At 35.4% G+C, this 19,326-nt stretch overlaps 2 protein-coding genes across 2 annotated transcripts in view; both read right to left on the reverse strand.

Annotated features, from left to right (window-relative positions):
* LOC127968540 (WD repeat-containing protein 18) overlaps positions 1 to 4,378 on the reverse strand; it is a 55,268-nt gene extending 50,890 nt beyond the window's left edge. Inside the window, exons 1-3 of the mRNA XM_052569823.1 lie at positions 4,132 to 4,378; positions 3,376 to 3,486; positions 2,684 to 2,817 (exon numbers count right to left, since the gene is read on the reverse strand). Coding sequence (XP_052425783.1) covers positions 2,684 to 2,817; positions 3,376 to 3,486; positions 4,132 to 4,341 — 455 coding nt within the window. The 5' untranslated portion in view covers positions 4,342 to 4,378. The remainder of the gene's footprint in view (positions 1 to 2,683; positions 2,818 to 3,375; positions 3,487 to 4,131) is intronic.
* Positions 4,379 to 5,041: 663 nt separating this feature from the next.
* Positions 5,042 to 14,415, reverse strand: LOC127967714 (uncharacterized). Its single transcript, XM_052568352.1, has 5 exons — positions 9,281 to 14,415; positions 8,688 to 8,784; positions 5,982 to 6,135; positions 5,660 to 5,799; positions 5,042 to 5,542 (listed from the first exon to the last, which is right to left on the reverse strand). Coding segments are annotated over exons 1-5 (717 nt in total). The 5' UTR covers positions 9,605 to 14,415; the 3' UTR covers positions 5,042 to 5,540.
* Between the last annotated feature and the right edge of the window lie 4,911 nt (positions 14,416 to 19,326).

Consider the following 19,326-nt stretch of genomic DNA (forward strand, 5'->3'; position numbering starts at 1 on the left):
CTAGATTTATTTCACCATCTGCACCTGCTGGAAAACATTGAAAACAGTCACAGCGCCATCTACTGGCCGTAACGTGGAAGCAGCCCTGTTTCAGAAACCTGGGAAAGGACATGTCTCAGTTATATTTCACCCCCAAAATCAAAAGAAACAAGAATAAATAAAAAATAAGCTTATTTCTGCAACATTAAGATTTCTTTTGCATTGAGACATTATTGAAAAAACAAATGAATAAAGATATCACACATGATACGCCAGAGAAGTATTTGCTATACTGTCTTTTTCATGTTAAAATAAATAAAGAATTAGACAAACATATATGTAAAAGTGCTGTCAAATGATTAATTGTGATTAATCGCATTCAAATGTAAAAAATTTGTTTGCATAGTATGTGTATGTTCTGTGTATATTTATTATGTATAAAATATAAATTATATAAATATAAAAAAATACGTGTAAATATTTTTAAAATATGTTCTGTATGTGTGTTTGTGTATTTATGCATAATAAATATACACAGTAAACACAAATATATTATGTAAATTAGAACTTATTTTGGATGCAATTAATTGTTTGTCAGCACTCACACACACCATTTTATATATACATTTTATAAATATATATATTTTTCCACAGGATGATTTTTAACACTATATTATAAACTCAACACAAACACACACATTACAGTACTGATACTGTCAAAATGTCATTTTTGTTTGGGACTGAAATATAACATGAAAATGGGTGTATAAAATACATCATTATATACATCATATACACCCTAATGACATACATCATATTTTATCAGTCAGTTTGGGGATAGCGAATCATTTTAATCAGTTTGGGGATCGCGAATCATTTGAGTCAGTTCGGGAGTTCAGAGCGGGATTGCGAATCATTTGAGTCAGTTTGGGGATCGTGAATCATTTGAGTCAGTTCGGGTGTTTGGAGCGGGATCGCAAATCATTTGAGTCAGTTCGGGAGTTCGTAGCGGTTTCGCGAATCATTTGAGTCAGTTTGGGGATCGCAAATCATTTGAATCAGTTCGGGAATTCGGAGCAGATTCGCAAATCATTTGAGTCCATTCGGGAGTTCAAAGCGGGTTCGAGAATCATTTGAGTCAGTTTGGGGATCGCAATCATTTGAATCAGTTCGGGAGTTCAAAGCGTGTTCGAGAATCATTTGAGTCAGTTTGGGAGTTCGGAGCGGGTTCGCGAATCATTTGAGTCAATTTCGGGAGTTCGTAGCGGGTTCGCTAATCATTTGAGTCAGTTTGGGGATCGCAAATCATTTGAATCAGTTCAGGTCGTTTGGGGAGTTCGTAGCGGGTTCGCGAATCATTTGAGTCAGTTTGGGGATCGCGAATCATTTGAATGATTTTAACTAATTTATAAAAAATAAGCTTAAATCTGAAACATTAAGATTAATTTTGCATTGTGACATTATTGCCAAAATAAATGAATAAAGATATCACACATGATGCGCCAGAGAAGTATTTGCTGTACTGTCTTTTTCATGTTAAAATAAATAAACAATTAAACAAAAAAATGTATGTAAAGGTGCTGTCAAATGATTAATTGTGATTAATCGCATTCAAATTAAAAAAATGTGTTTGCATAGTATATGTGTGTGTACTGTGTATATTTATTACGTATATATAAATACACAGCGATGCATGTATATATTTAAGAAAAATATGTTAACATAAAATATATTTATATAAAATATAAATTATATAAATATAAAAAATACATGTAAATATTTTCAAAATATGTACTGTATGTGTGTGTGTATTTATGCATAATAAATATACACAGTAAACACAAATTTTTATGTAAATAAGAACTTATTTAGGATGCGATTAATTGTTTGACAGCACTCACACACCATTTTATATATATATATATGGTCATGACAGGATGATTTTAACACTATATTATAAACTCAACAAAAACACACACATTACAGTACTGATACTGTCAAAATGTCATTTTTGTTTGGGACTGAAATATAACATGAAAATGGGTGTATAAAAAGAGCATAGGTTAAAATAATTATACAAATATTTTAATGACCAATTTTAGCCTTCACCAATTCATTATCAATGCTCCTGTGGTATTACAAATGATTTTTATCGTAAATTAATGAAAGCATAAACACTGTTTACATAATTACAAAAGAATTAGCACTGCAGGACAGAATATTTTCCCAAAGGTTTTTCATGTAAAAAGAAGATTTTAAAGTCTGATGCGATTAAAAATTAAAACACATTAATAAACAGTGTCACTGTAAACGTCTACAATCAAGAGAAGACTTCACCAGAGCAAATACAGAAGGGTTCACCAAGAGCTGCCAACAAGGACAGATTAGACCATGCCAAAAAATCACTTATGAAAAAGCATTTTTTAACGGCTGAAATTAAGATCAACCTGTACCAGAATGACAGAGGGAAAAAAAGTATGAAGAAGGCTCGGGACAGCTCATGATCCAAAACATCAAACATGGCTTATTGCCATGTGTTAGTAAGTTCATCACCCAAAATAAAAAAAAGATACTTCAATACCACTTCCTGCATGTGCAACTTTGAAAACTCTGTAGATTGTCTCTCAATCATTAAGGTCAAGACGTTTAACCACAGGAAGAGTTGAAAACAAAAGAGAAATGATTAATGAAGCCTTTAACGCACCTGGAGAGATTCCAGATCAGAGCCAGATTGTCTTTCCCTCCCGACACAAAATGACTGCTGTCATCAGTGAAACAGATGCAACTCACGTCCTGATAGTGTCGGCTCAAAATAGCCAGCAAATTTCCTGTTGACATCTATGAGAAAGTATTTAAGAAAGTTAGATAGGCCTACAATAAATCTAGTTTAAAAGACATGTGCAGAGAAATATAAACTCTTTGCCTTCATATTGTTCACATGGTCTTAAAAAAAAATTCAACAAAGAATTATAAAGTGTGTTGTAACCAAATATTTTTCTAACACCTTAATATATGCTAGTTATTTTCAAAGTTTTTAAATATATTTTTCAAGTAATTTTTTTAAAATACTGTTAATTTGTATTTCAGAAATATTATGGGGTTTTTTTGTTATCGTTTTTTGGGTGGAGTTATGACATTTTACAACCATATGACAGTTTACAATCTGAAATAATGTGTCTTATAAATTAATTAATATTTAAAAAGACTTCGGCACACAATCGCAATCATTCACACAGTCAAATTCATTTTGCATTTATGCCCCCAAATAATACACTGAATTTTAAGTTACAAATCACCATAGAAGAGCATGCATTTTAAATGTTTTTAATAAGTTAACTAAATAAGAATTATGTCAGAAACCAAGAAAAACTGTGTGGTTTTTCTTGATGTCCTCACCTCCCACAGGTATATTGCTTCAGCAATGCCTGCCAGGACATACAGGCCATCAGGAGACGCACAGAGACACGTCACGATCCCAGGACACACAATCTTCTGCTGTAGCTGGTCCTGAAAGGCCATTCAAAAGGCAATAACTATCATAGATCGTCATCAATTCAAAAGGAGTCACAGACATTAATATTTGATGTTTAAACACTGCATGAAAACAGAGTAATATTTGTGTTACATTTGAGTGAGAACAGGCATCTCTGGCTGTAAAAAGCTTTTAGATTGATCAATTTATGACGGGTGCACTTTTAGTTTCATTCACTGAACCAAAAGAGTTCAAGCCTGTCTTTTTCTAGGCTGCAAAGTCAACTGCTCATGTGACTTAAATCACAAATCCATCATCTATAACATAATCAACCAATAAACTGTTGACTGTTTATTAAATAGTGTATTCAATTGGTGGATATTCTACTAAATTTAAACAATTGTGCATCATCCTGGATTAGATTATTCAGCACATTGCTCATTAAAATATGAGAAAAACTGGACTTTATATTATCATTGCATATTACGCTGAGAGATAATATGGTTGATGTATGATTCCCGTATGATTTTTACCAATATTTAAAGCTAATATTTGATCTTCTTTTAGTTATCTAATTAAACTGAAGAACGTTTGTTTCTAACAATTATGATATTTATTACTTACTTATTGAGGGTAACATCAGTAATTCTTATTTTCAGATGCAGTAGCTCTTTACCCACCTTTCTCTGGATCTCCCACACGTTTATGAAGTTCTTGCCGAGTTGAGCTCCTAATATGTATTCTCCGTTCAGGACGGTTAAAGACCTGGAGGACGTGTTACCCCCGCGATAGGACAAGAATTCTGACCCGGAATGAGGGTCGAAAACCGCACAGTTAAACAGCTGTCCTGCTGAATCTGTGGAAAGAACTACCTCCACGGGCGCCGACATGTTGGATACACAAAGCGCGACTATTTTGGAAGGCGTCGAGGGGCGGGTCTGTGGAACGTCATTTCCGATAAGTAAGGAATTCTGGGTATTGCTGTTTTACGCTGTCAAATGTGTTTGCTTCTTCTCTATGTGTGTGTGTGTGTGTGTGTGTGTGTGTGTGTGTGTGTGTGTGTGTGTTATACTGAATTAAAAAAATCGGGTTAATTTTTGTCCCCGACATTAAATGTTCCCCTAATTTTAAAGTAAATGTTTAAATGTTTATGATAGGAGCATACTGAAAAACATTAGTCATAATTTAATAATTTTCATGGGAGTGGGTCGCCCCTTCATGGTGGCCGAGATGTTGAGATCACGTGACCAAATAGCTAGACTATTACTCAATTTATTTCAATATCATAATAAATTAATAAATATAGTATATTCTTAAAAATATACATCTTTAAGTATAAGTTGTTTAACTGTAAATCTTTAGCACAGTTGTGTGAAGTTACCATAGTTTTATGGTAGACTGTTTATTCGTTGTTGTTCTATGAGTGTGTGTGTGTGTGTGTGTGTGTGTGTGTGTGTGTGTGTCTTACTCTTCGCCCTTCACTAGTCAATATGTACTGGGATCTCTTTCAACAGATAATTGTTAAAAAGGCTGACAGAGTACTGATAGAAAGATTACACACATTAAAGACTGTCTTTTATCAAGTCATAATTAGAGAGTCAACACTGTAACTTTATTCAAAAATAGCTTTCAAAAGGTCATGAATTTCTTAAAAAAAAAAAAGAAAAAAAAAATTCAGACAGTGCGATTACATTTCTGAATAGCTTGTAACATTAATATCTCATTGGCATATTAGCCTGGTTACTCCAAACAAATATAAATACAATTCCGAAACATCTAGACCCTAAAATCAATATATTTATTTCCAAATAAAAAAGTCTAAAGAAAAAAAAGTTACCAGCAATGAATTACAGCATATATTTCTTGAAGGTGAATAAATTCTCCATGCTCTCAAACATGCCACCAAAATGGTTGCAACACAAATACCTTCATTAATTACACATGATCATAAATTTTGCATCAGCACTTCCAAATGATGGTTTACACCTGTTTCAAGTCCAGGGTCACAAGTGCACCAGAGCAGTGTGCTCAGAACAGTGTTGCAGCGAAACATGTACCCAAATACTCCATCATCCAGCCTTGCTCTCATCTCTAAGAATAAACCAGAATCTCATTAGCACACAGGATACTGATTCATTATCAACACAGACACAACAGAGACTGTAATCATACTCGGAATATGATTCGACTAATACAAAAAGCACTTACATGATCCTAAAAGCAGACTAAGGCAAACGATCACAGCCAGTGTAACACTACTTGTGGTGATTCCTTGGCCTCCGCTGTCAGTGAGATCAAGATGATATCCAAGTTCATTTTCATTGTGGTCCACGTTTTTGCACCTTGTGCTATAGTGAAATAAAATAAAAAATCAATCACAGATTTCAGCAAGCAAAAAAAGCAATGCAATTTACGATTTTGAGGGATATTTTCACATTGCATGGTTTATCATCGAATTCTAATAAAACAAGAATGCTTTCAAGTGCGTTGAAATAGTTGGAAATGGTGGAAGAGATGCTGCGTGACTTACAGCTGCTTCTGTAAATATTGCTTGGTGGTCTCGCAGCCCTGTTTCTGCTTCTCTGCAGCAATTTGGAGCTGTTTAGAAGCGAGGTGTAAAGCCTCACATGATGCCAACTCCTGGGCCTTCAGAGTTAAATTGTGTTCCAGGGCTTCAATCTGGTCTGAAATGATAATGAAAAACTCTCCTCAGACAATACAACTCGTAACGTTTTTCTATGTAATGCCAATAATGTGAAGCCTCTCGCACTGTTAGCTCCTCTTCAAACACTCTTAACAATATGCCAAACATTCTTTGAGAAAAAAGTCCATTGGCTTATAAGGCAATGTCTAGGCACTGCGCAACTTATCAGGTAGTTTCTTAAAGGACCTCGGTGATGTCAGAGCACTATTTTGGGTACTAGCTGGTATCTGGCTGGTGTTGTTCACTTACTGCTTTGTCTCAAGTTCAACGCTGGTGTTAAAACATGGTCTTGGTGTGAAACAGTTTTCTGGACATCACACCTATCCTGTTTTGTGAAAAGGTTTTCCGAACTCAGCTAGCTTTTTTGAAACAATCAGGCGGGTAAAAGGGGCGAGCGAGGAGATTTTAATCAGTGTTTCCTACACTCTCTCTCCATCTTGTATTATATATTATTCTCATATCTCATGCATTCAGGAGTCATTTCCTGTAGTTGTTTAGAGAGCAAGGAAATCCTCTGCAAATTAAACAATATTCTGGCTTTAAAATGATCAGTATGAATCTGGATAAACAGTACTGTACCCTGCAGGAAAAAAAATCTGTAACTTAGGTCAAGATGCTCTCCCACCTGGCAAAGCTGACTTTAACTGTTCTAGATGTTCTTCAGTCTGGATTTTTCCTAACCTGGTTAAGCTGGACTATAGTCTTCTGGTCTGGACAAGTACTAACCTGGTCAGTCTGGTTGAAGATGATGTTGAAAATAAACCAACAAATCTGTCCAGTTGAGACCAGCACACTTAAACCAGATTAAAGGGTTACTCCACCCCAAACTAAAAATTTTGTCAATAATCACTTTGCAATATGTCGTTCCAAACCCGTAAAAGCTTTGTCCATCTTCGGACCACAATTGAAGATATTTTGGATGAAAACCCGGGAGGCTTGTTACTGTCCCATTGACTGTCAAGTAAATTACACTGTCAAGGTCCAGAAAAGTATGAAAAGCATCGTCAAAGTAGTCCGACTGACATCAGTGATTCAACCCTAGCGTTATGAAGTGACGAGAATACTTTTTGTACGCGATAATACTAAAATAATGACTTTATTCAAAAATTCATCTCCTCTGTGTCTCTCCGCATCACTATAGCACCATTTTGTAGAACATTTCGCTGAACGCAAACTCTGTACGCTATTCTTTGTCAGCCGTGACACAAAGATATGTTTTCTAAGTGTATTTACACATTGATTTGTATGAAAATAGCACATCGTGCAACTCAGCTGACACAGAATGTTCTCCAAAATGGTGCAATGGTGATGCAGAGAGACACAGAGGAGACGAATTGTTAAATGAAGTCATTATTTTAGTTTTTATCGCGTATAAAAGGATTCTCGTCACTTCATAACATAATTGAGTTGAATCACTGATGGCAGATAGATTATTCTGACGATGCTTTTCATACTTTTCTGGACCTTGAAAGTATAATTTACTTGACAGTCAATGGGAGAGTAACAAGCCTCCCGGTTTTCATCCAAAATATCTTAAATTGTGCTCCGAAGAAGTTTTTACAGGTTTGGAATGACATATTACTAATTGATTAATGACAAAAATTTAATTTTGGGGTGGAGTATCCCTTTAAGCTGTTTTTTAGATGAGTTGGGCAGTTATAAAAAAAAAAAAAAAAAAATTTATATTTTTTTTCATTATTTTTTTTTTTTACAAAAAAAAGTTATTTAAATTATGATACTCTTACAGTAAACGAATACAACATTTGGGGTCAGTGTTTTATTAAAGGTATAAATATTTTATTCAGGATCAAAGATCAAAATATCAAAGATGCATTAAATGTATCAAGTAACACTAAAGGCTTTCTTATTTCCACAAAAAAAAAAAAAAAAAAAAAATTCAAATAAATACTGTTTTTCTTTTGAACTTTCTATTCATCAAAGAATTTCAAACAAAAATATATTTTTACAGTTCATCCACAAAAATATGAAGCAGCACACTGTTCTCGACATTGATAATAATTAAACGTTTCTTGAATCATGTGACACTGAAGACTGGGGTAACGTCAGCTTTGAATCACATCAAATCATTTTAAAATGTGTTCAAGTTGTTTTAAATTCTAATGTTTCACAAGATTAATGAAATAAATGCAGTCTTGGTGAGCAGAAGATACTTCTTTGGGAAACATTTAAAATCTCAAACTTTTAAACAGCAGCGTAATCTTTACTTGCATTGAATTTGACAACATTTTCTGCAAATATAATACATAAATGCACATATATAGACAGAGCGAAAAAAAATCTGAGCAGAAATAGAAGAAATACCACTAGTTACCGCGCTTCATGTTATTACACCAGCCACTGAAGAGAATTCCATGTCGCAAACAAGCCTTTGCTATTTGTTGTCTCTTTCGAGTTTCTATGGTTACATGGGAAAATGTATCTAAGAATACCGTCAGAGAGAGAGAGGGGGAGAGAGTGCTCCTTTCATGGCTGCTCTGATGAGAGGAAAAACTCTGACGTGAATTTTCCTACCTTTCTGCAGGCTGATTTCAGCAGTGAGGTTCTCCTCGATGAGTTTGTATTTTTCAATTTTGCTGTCCAAAACTGTGATGTTTTGGTTCAGGATAGCCTGCAGAGAAACAGAAGCTTAATTAAGCACAGGTTCATAACCGGGGTGAGGTTCGGCTGTGGATGTTCACACCGAGACATTAAGGTGTGGCTGTCAGATCTCACAGACATGTGAGTGAACGCCGTCACCTCCAAAGCTCAAAAACATGGCCACAACAATCTATTTAATACCAGCGCTTTGGCAGAAACCCTAGGAACAATGTGAAGATTATCAAGTTTTTTCTTCTTTCAGGAAGAGCTGGGATTGATATTCTGCCCCCTCAACGAGATGTGTTTAACATTCAAATCATTTGATTTGCCATATATTTGCATAATTCTACAGATTTAACTCAAGCTGACCTGTTCTCTGCTTTCCGTTGTGGCTCATTATGTAAAACAAAACAGTTTCTTATCAAAATCAACTAAACTAAAACTTAAAGGCTTTTTTCTTTTTTTAAATCTGCATGTCGCTTGTGAGGTTAAGGCTACAAGAAACCCAAACAAGAAGATAAACTCACGATTTCTTGCAGGCTGTCATTCAAAGAGATGGTCAGAGACTGTATTTGCTCCTTGTTCTGGTCGATTTGCTTCTGCAAAGCGGTCTGGTTCCTCCATCCCTGTCTCACCAGATCCTCAAGAGCTTTTCGGTCTTTGTTCCACACGATTTTTGCCCCTTCATGCCTCTCCCTGAGGTCTTGCATCTCCGTCCGACACTGACTGGCTCCTTTCATCTCAGGCGAGGTGGCCCACACCACAATAATGATAAGAGAGATGATGGACCACAGGGCCAGGCAGGCGATCACAATGTTACGTGTCGTCTGAGAAGATTTGGAGTTGGTCATCCTGAGGCACGCAGGCTGGAGATGTCCGAGAAGAACAAGCTGGTGTGTGCAAGTCAGGCGAGAGACTGGCTTCTATGTGAAACAAAACTTTTAAAGCCTGGGTTTCCAAGCTCAGCTCAGGAAAGGGGAGTGGCTCTCCTCCTGTGAAGGGACCGGCCGTCCAGATCCTCAGCCCTCCAAACACACGGATTGCTGCAACGTGACATCAGCTATGGAGGCTATCCCCACCGTTAGTGGGAAAAACCAAAAAAGTCACCTCCCTCTGGTTTTTACTGAAAGACCGTGTTTCAGTTTCCATCCCTTGGTTCTGGGGAGTGTCCTGGCAGGGGTCCCAGGATCGTAAGAAAGAGTGCTATCTCCGCTAGGACTTATTCTGAGTGTTTTCAACAGGAGCAACTCAATGTTTCCTAAACTTTTGCCAAGAGTGTCCATACTCCTTTGAGTCACACAAACTCACACATACAGCAGCTTTCAGGAGGACTGAATGTATTAAATCTTCAATTTATCTCTTTATAGATGATATCCGTCACCCTTTGAATAGATAGAGTGTCTGATATGTAAATATTGGAACTTCATAGACCTCACCCTGAAGCGTCCTCTGCTGGTTTAAGAGCAGCACTTCAGAGCTGGTTCGAGTTAGAACAGACCTTCGAAATTCTGCTGCTCAGTGTTTCCAGCGAGTGATGAGTCATCGGTCGAGGGGTGCTTACATAAATAGGGCTGTTTCCATGGGCTGTGCCCCCCTTGTATTGAATTCCTGCGTTTGAATTATGAACTCTTGCAAGATTCTATTGCATCGAGAAGCAGATTTTGTCAGACTTGGGAAGATTAATAGCATCTGGCAGTTTTGCACAGTTCTGGGGTGGAAGATTATTCATTGTTGCATCCATCCATCCATCCGTTTTCCGAACTATACTTCATTTTAGTAAATAAAATGTACAATAACCTTATAAAGTCTACGGCATCCTATTTGACACAAAAATTTGTAAGGCCACTAAAGGATCAACATGATGAAAAGTAAAACTCTTTATAATTGTAAAAATGTCCACTCTCAGGTCACACATGTGTACTTTGGTTGTGAAATCTTTGCTAAGCAAACATTTATATTGCTAGTTACAAGATTACCACTTACTGGACTAAAAACTTACATCATTTTCAGACAGGTTTTTAAGGAACATTTATTTGTTCATTTTTTCAATCATTACTGTACTACATTGCACTCTAAAACTAAGCTCTTTGATCATAAAACTAATTTAAATAGTATCTCACTAAAACGTATTATTGGTAGATATAGAGCGACAATTAATATTTATGACACTTACAAACTGATAAGTTAACAAAAACCTTACTCTTTGGCCATCAGCAACTGCGAAAAGTTGACTATCCTATAGAAAACAATAAAATAATAAATAAAAAAAATCAAACTTTTCTTTTGTCTTTTGTTTTTTTACTTTCCAATAAAAAAAGACTAGTATTAGACTAGTATTTTATATATCAGTACATGGTTCATAAAGGAAATGCTGGCAACACCCAGCCATCTTTCCACATTACTCTTATTCTTTGTTTGCATTTAAAATTTGCATGTGTACATTGACAACGTCAAGAGCTACCCTCCGCTTTAACCCCAGCAGCAAGAGCAAAGCGCTCTGACAGGCATTTTGCACCAGAACTCAAAAATGCTCATCACTAACCTAATGAATTTGAACTCCAGATCCCTAGATTCCATCTGTGTCTATTCTGGGCAGAAAACATTGGGTTGAGATTCCAGATTGAGAAACTCACAGTACGTTTGCACACATATTCTTATTTAATGTTCTGTTAATTATTAATAATGGAGAAGATGATAAACAACTGGTGCATTCACAAGACATACAAAGAATGCATAAAAATGGGAAATGAGTATATGTGTGTTTTTTATCTCTCTCTTTTTGTTCTAAAACATAATTATATCATAGTCAGTCATAGAAATATTAATAGCTGGTACCATAAAACATGCCAGACTGTATAATGATATTTGTGTAGCACTGATATATAAATATCAAGAATTGACAAATGTATGTAGTGTGACACATTATTATCAATCAACTAACATTTCTAATTCTCATATTTATTTTGAGAATATTTATACATGGAGTATCTGTGCTTTTATAAATGACTGTCGCATCATAGGACTATTGAATCGCAATAAACATTTAAAAAAAAATTTGTTTACACGTTACAGACATTTTATGTAAACGACGACTGATGAAGATGGTGATAAATGGACAGTAACAAGGTCGCGCTTGTTTACAGTTGAGAGCGACACACGTGCCCTTTTTGTGGCCAGGCTCCTGGAAAATCCAAACAAAACCTCAGGGAATAATTACAGATTATTGCAAAATGTAGTTAGCAGTTATACTGCATTCTCTAGTTGGACCTTTACTTCTCGATCAACCCCAGAAATGACGCAAGTGCTTTCTGGGTTATTAGATTTAGCACATGAATAGAGAGTGTTTGTGTATAAGCTGCGAGCCTGCTAGTGTAATATCAACACAGAAGAGCTTCTCTTGGACTGAAGCACTGCAGCGATCTGTCTCTACACATTACTGATGCAAACTGCAAGAAAAAAAGTCAGAATTGTGAGATAAGAACTATTTTTTGCCTATTTTTATTTTTATTCGTGTGTAGAAACGGCTTCCATAGAATGGTGTTTATCTTCTATTCTTCTTTTAAAATATGCATTATTATTATCTGCATGTATCTGCATTTTCTGGGGTCATGACCCCAGCCATTTCATTTCTCCTGAGAGACTCGTGTAACCGTAAGGACTGAACTCAGCCTCCTACAGAACAGTTTAAACAGACAGCCAAACTTGAACAGCTCTCACCCAAGTTGACTTATATACTGTAGATAATAAAACAAGAGATCTTCACACAAGCTGCAACATAAAGCTTTTTTCTCTTCTGTATCTGGCACTGCACTGTAATTGTTTTTAATTCAATATATGATATTTGATGTTTAAATAATATTGCTGATTTAATTTTTTTATTTTATTATTATTATTAATTTTTACTACGTTGAAGGATTATATAGTCATCCGTCTTAAGCAGGGAAGGGTTAAACCCTCGTCACTTCTTACAAATCCTCACAACTTTACAAACTGACACTGGAATTTATTATTGCAGGTTTTCAGACAAGAAACCAGATGCACATGTTTGACGACTGAATGTAAATGCTGCATTATATATCATGTTTTAGATATTTACTGTTCTTAAATGCACCCTTGTGCAAGTGAACTTTATTTATGGAAAACAATAGACTTTTTTATTCTATATCATGCATTCTATTTTCCATCAGTGTCTATTTCATGAAAGCTAGCTTTTTAATGTTCAAATATTTCTGGCTTGCATTGCAAAAGCTGCAAACTCTGCTCTAATTGGATTAGCTGGCTCCAGGAGATCTGTGCAGAAGTGCTGGCAGTGTTGCGATAGAACAAACATCTGTCTGTGCCAGTAAACCAACGGCTCTTTCCTGTTTTTATGTCCCCCTTAACCGAATAACAGTCAGATATGTTTTCCACATATTGATAATTTTTAGTGTATAACAGAAATGGAAAAATATATCATGGAAAACTATAAATAAACACAATAGCAATTGTGTATTTGCATCTTGTCTGCACTTCATACAATCTTTACATTCCAGTAAAAAGAAGTTAATCCAATATTATATTATATTATGGAAGTCAAACAAACTAACAAAGCACTGCATCTGTGGATTAAAAAAAAACCTATTAGACCTCACTAACATAAACTATGAAATGTAAATAATTCACTGTTAATTTGAAAAAAGAAAGATATGACTGTATAAAACAGCAAAAAAATAACACGGTGCCTGCCCAGCATCGTTATTATTGTTGACTAACTAAAACCATAAAAGGTGGGGGGGGGGTAAAACAAACAATAGCTGAAATAAAATAACAAATTAAAAAAATCTAAATTTTTATATACTGTAGTTAAAAAATAATAATAATCATAATCATAAAAACTACAAAGTTTTCTAAAAAGATAACTGAAATAAAATAAAAAATATTCTAAATTTGTATGATGTTTAACTTGTAATGTACTAAAATAAAAAATAAAAAAATGAGATAAAAAATAAGTAGACAAAAATAAAATAAGTCTAACTAAAATTAAAAATAAATGGAAAATATAAATAAAATTGGATAATTACAAAATGAAATGATTAACAGTGATAGTAAAATGAAACTGCTGCGGACACCACTGACTGTAAAATACTATTGAAAAAATATATTTTAAATTTTATAACATATATTACAATGCAATTTTAAAGATTTCATTGTAATAAAATATTTCTGTTAATATATAAAAAAAAACGTTTTCCTAAAACTTGATTCATTTACCCTTTGAAGGAATCAACAGTGTAATGGTCAACACGGAATTAAATCAAGCTTCACTGGCTCTAGAGAGAAATCATATCTCAGACAGCATTCACTCACACACAATACAAATAAAGAAATTAAAGGAAACAGAAAAGAAATGAACAAGAATAGAAAGGCATCTAGTGTGATTCTCAGTATTATCATCTCTCTTCTTCTGCTGCGGTAAGACTTTAAAGCCAGTATCGAATGAATCAAAGAATGTCTTGATCGTGGAGCTCATTGGAGAGCTCTATTACAGCATTGCTTCAGGTGAGAAGGACACAATGAACCAGATGTTTAGCAGAGGACTTCGACTTACTGTGGAAGGTAAGAGATGCTTTCAGGAAGTTTAGAAATGTGGTTTAGCTCAGTGTTGATGGCCAGGTGACTCCGAAAGTGCATGTTCTTCTCCTTGCTGGAGGTCAGAAGCAGAGATCAGAGACATGTGTCATCACTGGTTTACAGTCTAACACGCTGAGGGTCACATGGAAGGCAAACGAAGCAACAGGTCTGAAAAAACACACCAGCTCTCCACTAGTGCTTCGAGAGCCTGGAGGCACATTCTCGGCTGTGGGACTGTATTCAGTTCTGGCTCATAAATGGAGTAGTGAGAATATGTACAGATGTGAGGTGACATACAGAGCATCGTTTCACTGTGATAAGGCAGAGTCGTCTCTCTGCAGTCCCCCTGAGGGTCTGTAACTGTGTCCTGGGTTAGATTCTCTAAAGCTGCTGACCGCTGAGCTGGAGATCATATTTCACTTAAAAATATAAAGAGGGGGAAAAAAGGTAAAAAAGTAAAGTAACTAAAGTAACTTTGTTTCTAAGACTAAAGAAATAATAAAAGTCTAAAGAATTCTACATTTTTGTATTGTCACATTATTTCAATGATGTTTGCATCCCAAATTGTCATTACAGCTGATGAATTTGTACATTTAATAGGTACTATCGTTTTTAGGTGAATCATCATAAACTGAGTGTAGCAAAAAAAAAATACTAATGATTTGCCATGAAACCTGACTGTATATTCTGTTTTGTTTTGTTTTGTTTTGTTTTGTTTCAGCTAGCCACATTATTCTGTTTTAATGTTTCAATTAAAAACTTTAATGGAAACAAAAAAAAAGTGTCATAAAAAAAACTGTAAACTGTTTTTAAAAGAATTCAGAATATTTGTATTGTCATTTTCAAAATAATTTCTCATTACAGCAGATGCATATATACATATATATATATATATATATATATATATATATATATATATACTTTTTGTTTAGTTTTGCTTCCTTGATTAGCTAGCCAAGCAAAATAAATAAATAAATAAATAAATATATATATATACTATCGTTAGATTCCTTTTTGGTATTGCTACCACAGCTTTCAATATTTACAGTATAAAAAGGATGCAAAACATGCCACAAAAGTATCAAATGTTAATTGTTCAGTCCTATCATCCAGCATCAATGGCTCTTGAGGAGACATCAGTGTGAAGTTGGTGTGCAGTTACTACATCTGATGTATCACAAGAGGGAGCTAGAGGTTTAATGTAAGACCTGTTTACTGAAAACTTCAATCTAAGGTCATGAGAAGGGCAGTTCAGAGACCAGACACTTCTTGCTCTCAGAAACAGTTGGCATGCCACTTGCTCCTTTCTCTTCTTTTCAAAACTACTTCAAATCTAACTCGAATATTATTAGGATAATATAAAAACATGCATGATCAGTTTCTCCTTTGAATCCAGTGGCAAAAATGTTCCTGAAATGAGCTGGAAAACACAAAAACTTATTTCAGTTGGGTTTGTAATCAACTGTCCAATTATATTTGTTTAAAATGATAAACATAAGACAGTTACTTATGCTTTCACAGGGAAATCATGAGTCATAAGTCCAGCCCTTGTTGATAAATAACAAAGATGTTCATGAAAGCTGGAAAATAAACTTGTGTGTTCAGCACTTTATGTAACAAAAATACTAGAGCTCTAAAATAGAATGAATATGTGATATAGTGCATATATTTAGCCACAGGCTGGGGTTAGCCTTCCCCTGGGCACGGGCCCAAAATGTCACTAAATTGGATAAAAATGTCCCTGCACAAACAAATTAAATCTATTACATATGCTGCTAACAAAGTGTAGAACGTTTTCATTTTAGGCGCTTTTACACTGTTGCGCATTATAACCAATCACACACGCTTCTGTTGAGCTTAGGAATGCAAGAGCCAATCAGAGATGTTCAGATGAGTCATCGCTGAATCTGGTAAATTATGTGACACCACATCATTTACGAGCGGTTTTATTGATGTTTTTGAGACATCGGTAAGTTGTTTGTTTCTTTAAGCATTCATGTTTACTTCGTGCAGTGACTAGTATCAAAGATGAAGAGATGATCAGTCCATGAGATGAGATCTGTCATGACACAAAAAGCACCAAAACGGTATTTATTCTCTGAATTTCGTAATAAAATTGGCTGCAGTTTTAAAGCTGAGAAGTTGTTTCATATCAGAAGTGACAAAACACAAAACCTATTGTGATTTATTAGATGGAAAGCATTATATATATATATATATATATATATATATATATATATATATATATATATATATATATATATATATATATATATATATATATATATATATATATATATATATATACAGGCCTATATTGCAATTGTTACGCGTCAACCGAAAACAGCATTGATAAAGAATCGATAACGGTTTATAAAAAGAAGAACTGATTAATATCTAGTGATCAAAATGACAACCCAACATTAGAATACATGTTTTATTTGCATCACTTTTATGAATGAATGCATCAATGAGAACATCTAATAGATACTAGAGTTCATAGAAATAAATTGGCATCCGATGCTCAGATTCTATGGAGGCTGATCAGGGAAAGTAATCCAGCAGTTCTGAGTACGCAGCTATAGACAGTTCTGCTGACTACACTGAAGTGTGACACGGCTCGTGCGCACATGGACACTTGTGTACCAGCACACCATGAGGAGCATAAAGAATGTCTATTAAAAGTTGCAAACATTGATGTTTTTCTTACTTTGAGAATTCAATTAAATGTGGATTAATCTCTACCTAACATTTCCGTGCTGCTGTGCACATTTGTGCATGTGTGCATGTGTTTGTTCTGGTGTGCTTTTTATAGTCTCCTTGGGGAAAGCCTACTGTACAAATTAGAACAGAGTTTAAATATTTGCATGGCCAGAGGAACAGTCGCTTTTGGTACTTGTTTACAACCTAAATGACTAATCTAGAGAACATCAGTGGAGTAGCGATTCAGAAATGCTGTCAGATAAGCGGAGGTCCTGTTCAACAGGTTCTTCTCTCTGTTTTGAGGGACAGACCTCGATATGCCTCAGAGATGAAGCTTGGATAACCTACAGAATAAATCTGACCAACACAACAAATCACTCCTTAATTCACTGTCAACAAGTCAAACATAAACATCAGTCACTGAAATGACATAAAAATAAATTTTTATCTCTCCATCTGGCTATACACAGCAAAAATGTGTCTATGTGTGTGTGTGTGTGTGTATATATATATATACATACAGTGAATGTGATTTCACCAAGTACAACATGTTCTTGGATCAACATCCTTGTTGATGCTGGAACAACATTTCAATCAACCAATCAGAATTGAGGGATAACTTTTCAGGAAATATCTGTTTTAGGCTTACAACTAGAGTTAGGTGCTTCTACACCCTTTTTAATCAGCTATCATTTCACTGATTTTAGGAATAGATTATGAATAGGGTTAAGATTAGGGATTGGGTTAAATCTGTATTTTTGGACAGTAAAAATACAGACTTACAAAAGATGTTGATCCAGAAACATATCTTACTTGGCAAAATCACGGCAACCAAAAGCATTATTACAGTACTGAAGAAACATTTCTTATTACTATCAGTGCTGAAAAGGGTGCCTGATGTTTTTTTAGAGAGTTTGTGTGTGTGTGTGTGTGTGTGTGTGTTTGTTTGGGAGTTCCATACGGGATCACGAATCATTTGAGTCAGTTCGGGAGTTCGGAGCGGGTTTGCAAATAATTTGAGTCAGTTTAGGGATCATTTGAATCTGTTCTGGAGGTCAGAGCGTCTTCGCGGATCATTTGAATCAGTTCGAGAGTTCGGAGCGGGTTCGCGAATCATTTGAGTCAGTTCGGGGATCGCGAATCATTTGAATCAGTTCGGGAGTGCTGGATCGCGAATAATTTGAATCATTTCGGGAGTTCAATGCGTGTTCGCAAATCATTTGAGTCAGTTTGAGAGTTCGGAGCGGGATCCCGAATCATTTGAGTCAGTTTGGGGATAGCGAATCATTTGAATCAGTTCGGGAGTTCGTAGCGGGTTCGCGAATCATTTGAATCAGTTTGAGAGTTCGGAGCGGGATCGAGAATCATTTGAGTCAGTTCGAGAGTTCGGAGCGGGATCGCGAATCATTTGAGTCAGTTTGGGGATAGCGAATCATTTGAATCATCTCGGGAGTTCGTAGTGGGTTCGCGATTCATTTGAGTCAGTTTGGGGATCGCGGATCAGTTGAATCAGTTCGGAGGTTCGTAGCGGGTTCGCGAATCATTTGAATCATTTCGGGAGTTCGAAGCGGGATGGCGAATCATTTGAGTCAGTTCGGGAGTTCAAAGCGGGTTCGCGAATCATTTGAATCAGTACGGAAGTTCGTAGCGGGTTAGCGAATCATTTAGATCAGTTCGGGAGTTCAAAGCGGCTTCGCGAATCACTTCAGACAGTTTGGGGATCGCAAATCATTTGAATCATTTCGGGAGTTCGGAGCGGGATCGCGAATCATTTGAATTAATTCGGGAGTTCGGAGCGTGAATCATTTGAGTCAATTCGGGAGTTCGGAGCATTTTTAACTAATTTAGTAGCTAATTCTAATTACTTTTTCCAAGCGTGTTTAGGTGTGATATGTGAACTCCTATTTTTCGTTTTAATGATGTGCCTTTTAACAATATCAAGTATATTCAAAAACTAAACAAATTCTGCCTAAAAAGTGCACGCATCTAGGCTAATGTAAAGTTACATGATTAAGTCATACTGCCCGTGTGCGTTTTGAGTGTGTTCACTTCTTTCACTGCATTATTCGGTGTATTCAAATGCATTTATTAATGCATGTGAACGATCACAAAATTCAAGATATGGGGGTTAGAAAATGTGTATCATTTTATGTAGTTAATCAATATCAAAGGAAGAGTGCATTTCAATTTTTCTCCAAAATTCAGCATGATTAAAATGTGATATTAAGTTACTACAAACAATAATTTAATAACAAATACA

The sequence above is a fragment of the Carassius gibelio genome, chromosome B11 (assembly GCF_023724105.1).
Source record: "Carassius gibelio isolate Cgi1373 ecotype wild population from Czech Republic chromosome B11, carGib1.2-hapl.c, whole genome shotgun sequence".
Lineage (NCBI taxonomy): Eukaryota > Metazoa > Chordata > Actinopteri > Cypriniformes > Cyprinidae > Carassius > Carassius gibelio.

Coding starts and splice junctions, on each gene's coding strand:
- LOC127967714 (XM_052568352.1), bottom strand. CDS start 9,604: ATGACCAACTCCAAATCTTCTCAGACGACACGTAACATTGTGATCGCC. Junction 8,785..9,280: donor ATGACAGCCTGCAAGAAATC/GTGAGTTTATCT, acceptor GTTTCTCTGCAG/GCTATCCTGAACCAAAACAT. Junction 6,136..8,687: donor TGAAATCAGCCTGCAGAAAG/GTAGGAAAATTC, acceptor TTATCATTTCAG/ACCAGATTGAAGCCCTGGAA.